This window comes from Anarrhichthys ocellatus, unplaced genomic scaffold (genome assembly GCF_004355925.1).
Source record: "Anarrhichthys ocellatus isolate YVR2014 unplaced genomic scaffold, GSC_Weel_1.0 scaffold5, whole genome shotgun sequence".
NCBI lineage: Eukaryota > Metazoa > Chordata > Actinopteri > Perciformes > Anarhichadidae > Anarrhichthys > Anarrhichthys ocellatus.
The window spans coordinates 13,838,281-13,841,599 of NW_022280035.1; the positions used below are offsets into that span (position 1 = coordinate 13,838,281).

The 3,319-nt window shown below is 39.8% G+C and overlaps 1 protein-coding gene across 2 annotated transcripts; it reads right to left on the minus strand.

Annotated features, from left to right (window-relative positions):
* Positions 1–755: 755 nt before the first annotated feature.
* Positions 756–2,272, minus strand: wfdc2 (WAP four-disulfide core domain 2). 2 transcript variants are annotated; one of them, XM_031845553.1, is made up of 4 exons: positions 2,109–2,272; positions 1,780–1,923; positions 1,489–1,626; positions 756–1,410 (listed from the first exon to the last, which is right to left on the minus strand). In XM_031845553.1, exons 1-4 carry the CDS (start codon positions 2,209–2,211, stop codon positions 1,277–1,279), a joined length of 519 nt encoding a protein of 172 aa, XP_031701413.1. In that variant the 5' UTR covers positions 2,212–2,272; the 3' UTR covers positions 756–1,276. The 2 variants fall into 2 exon arrangements, with proteins under 2 accessions (XP_031701413.1, XP_031701414.1); XM_031845554.1 differs by lacking the exon at positions 1,780–1,923 and having other exon boundaries at positions 2,109–2,269.
* Between the last annotated feature and the right edge of the window lie 1,047 nt (positions 2,273–3,319).

Consider the following 3,319-nt stretch of genomic DNA (forward strand, 5'->3'; position numbering starts at 1 on the left):
GTGTGTGTGTGTGTGTGTGTGTGTGTGTGTGTGTGTGTGTGTGTGTGGGGCATAACTAGTGTTCTTTATTGTCTTTAAAATAAACTCAAACATCTTTCTGTCATTTTGTTCAAATTTATAGCTGTGCAAGAAGTTACTTCGCTCTAAACTGAGCTGGAGCTGTATTACTTCCCACTGAGTGCCCACATTTTTGTGAAAACAAACTTGGCCCCACTTCTGGCAGACTCGGAGGAAACAAACACGTCTGTGTTTGGCCGGTCAGCGAATCTCACCCATGCACGTCTGGCAACAAAAACAACAGAAAAAGAAAAAGCAGCATTCCACATATTCCTTCATATCTCGTCAACTGCGAACTGCGTTCCCTCACTGAGCAAGATAAACACAGCCAGAGAACATAGGATGCATATCGTCAATGATGAGTGGCCCGTCAGCTCTCAGCCTTCACTTTATTTAGCACATACGTTTGATTTGCTAGACAAGTACATCAATTAGGATGTTTTATGTAAAAATTCAATTTAAACTGCATTTGAAGATTTGTGAGGTTGTGGTGCAACTGTCTTGAAATCTTCGAGCAGCAGACGTTCTTGGCCACCTCTTTAAATAGTCTTGTTTTCTGCCAGTAAGAATTTTCCATTCTTGGCATATTTCATTTCTTGTTTTTTTAGCCAAGCTCTCGCCTAAAAAGTCCATAAAAGCGACCTGTAAAATTCAAGACTTATAATCTGCAAGGCGATGAATACATAAAGACATTTCTAGGTTCTGGAAACATGTTTATTGGGTAAAATACAAATTGCTCCATACCTACAAGCAACCGATATACAAGTACAGTATATTTTCCTCCATTTAGAATATACTAGACGATACAATATCAATACTCCGACAGAAATACTGACCAAAGTGTTACTGGCATCAGAATAAGATCAATCCAGTTGTAAACTAATCAAGAAAAACAAACATACTGTAGGTCTTTTAAAGACTATGAAGGTACACTAGCAATTATTTCCCTCCTGCAGGTTATTCTTTAGTTCTTGCTCTTCCAAATTTAGAGTAGAACACTATTTAATTTGTGTACGTACTTAAAGTACAGGCACATAAATTGGCATCTTAACAATATTAAAAGGAGAATAATTTACTTTCTCCCTGAAATAATCCAACTTTGTGCAAACCACTGCTCAAATACTGCACCAAAGTGTGCTACCATAGGGTTGAAAATTGTAAAAAAAAAAGTGAACATGATCCATTTCTGTAGTTGTAGCCTAGTTGCTGTGCTGTCCAATCAGCAGGGCTCACTGCAGGCGTGGCCACAAGTTGTCTTGCAGCACTTCTGCTCTCCTGGACACTGCCCGTCATGATAGCAGAACTCGGCACACATGTGGGTTCCCTGGGGAAGGGCGCAGCGACCCGGCTTCACTGACAAAGACAAAAAAATATATTTAATCAAACAAACACCACAGGAGGAGTATTTTGCCACTGTTGATCATATCCAACCTGTGTATGGTTGAATGCACTCATGTCCACATCCATTGTGGCAGCACTTCTCATCATTGGGGCAGTCATTGTCATTGGAACAATATTCAGCACACAGTCCTGAGCCCCAGCTCCTGCGAGGACACACTCCTGGCTTGGCTGAAGGGAAAAGAGAAATTAATACATAACAGAAATCTGAAATACTGTCCATGCTCGATTCCTTTGACTTGAGTCAGTTCAGTCACTGGGAAGATTCAACCAAAGGTTTAACAGCTGCCCACTTTAGAGAAAGTTCAACATTGTGGCTCGTACTGAAAGCAGGAGGGACACAGACAGCTCCACAGTCAAAGACACAGCATTTGTGGTCAGCAGGACAGTCTTCATCACACACACACCCCTTATGTGATGGGACGACATTAAGGAGACGTGGGCAGTAGCCTGGTTTTAGAAGAATCGCTGAGAGAAAGAGGCAGTGAAGCAGAAGAGGAGATAGGGTCAGAGGGGACAGATCAGCTGGATAGCATGAATGAAGGCGTCTAGTTGCCAAACATGGTTGTGGAATGAAACACACAAACATGCACTTTTTTTTTCAGAAGTAAATAATGAACTTGCAGATTATACATTAAACAAAACAAACGTACCTGTTGCATTACCACCAGCTTCTGCAGCAAAAACTATGTCATGGTGCACAAATGCATTGAGTGTTAAAATCAGTGCACAAACTGCCAACCGGTGTAGCTCCATGTTAGCTTCTTTCTCACAAGAATGTCCTCCTGTTTGGACAGATATCCCCACACACAACCTGCAGGCTGAGCAGCCCAGCCACAGAATGCTGGGTCCTCGTGCCTGTAGAGTTACATTCCCATATCTTCACTTTAGGGGTCTAGCTTTTTGATGAGACAGCAGATACCCTTCCCCCAATCAGCTGCCCCAAAAAACAATCTGTTCTTTTGTTTTGCCTTGATGAAAAATAGCTGGAAAAAAACCTATTAAGAATAATTTTGTCATAGAATAGTCTCTGGATGAATTAAACGCTGCAAACATTCATACCTAAAGTTTAACTATAGTCCCATTTCAAGGGTTGAGGAGACAATTCAGGTTTAATTTAACAGGATTCCAACAATCGTATTCTTGAGCACAATATTAGATTATGTTGACAATGTTATGAATAGGTTTTTGACTGTAGCTGTCATGTATCTGAACTTCAATTTAAACTTGGTATTAATGTTATTCTGAGATTGGAACTTTGTGTTGTTACATTTACTTTGGCAGCACTTTACCAGCATTTCATATATTGTTTTTGTCTTTGTCACCTTATTTCTTGTGCTGTGGCTTCGGTTGTCCTTTTTATGCAAGAAGTCCCATAAAATACACTATAAAACAATCAAAGATAGTATCCTAATACCGCTATGGATCTGACAAAGCATCTCAGGGTGACCCTGTGTTGCCATCTATTGGCACAATCAGGAGTTACACAAAAGCTGTTAAACGGAAGTTTGTTTAGTCATGTTGTTATCGACACTTAGAAAAAAAGCCTGTCAGTGTCTTAATAATGTTACTTTTACTGCCCACCATAAATAGCAAATATACTCAACTTACATTGTTAGTCTATCTGCATCACAATGCAGACTACTCATTAAGTTTAATGTGCAATTAAATTTTTAGCTCTTTAGTCAAAATATGTTGGCCATTTTGAAGATGAGGGAGATGATTACACACGTATAAAATATGCTATTCTCCCAAAATATGAATTAATGGGAACAGAAAGTTTTATTCAAAGGCTTAGTGTTATTGTTCCTGGGAGCTCAACCGTTTCGTGCACTCTTCCCCTCCCTCATTACTTTTTATCTAG

Excerpts from the sequence above, each read along its gene's own strand:
- wfdc2 (XM_031845553.1), bottom strand. The coding sequence starts at position 2,211 with ATGGAGCTACACCGGTTGGCAGTTTGTGCACTGATTTTAACACTCAAT. Across the intron at positions 1,627-1,779 it reads CTGTGTCCCTCCTGCTTTCA|CCAAGCCAGGAGTGTGTCCT; the intron begins GTACGAGCCACA and ends TTTTCCCTTCAG. Across the intron at positions 1,411-1,488 it reads GTGCATTCAACCATACACAG|TGAAGCCGGGTCGCTGCGCC; the intron begins GTTGGATATGAT and ends TGTCTTTGTCAG.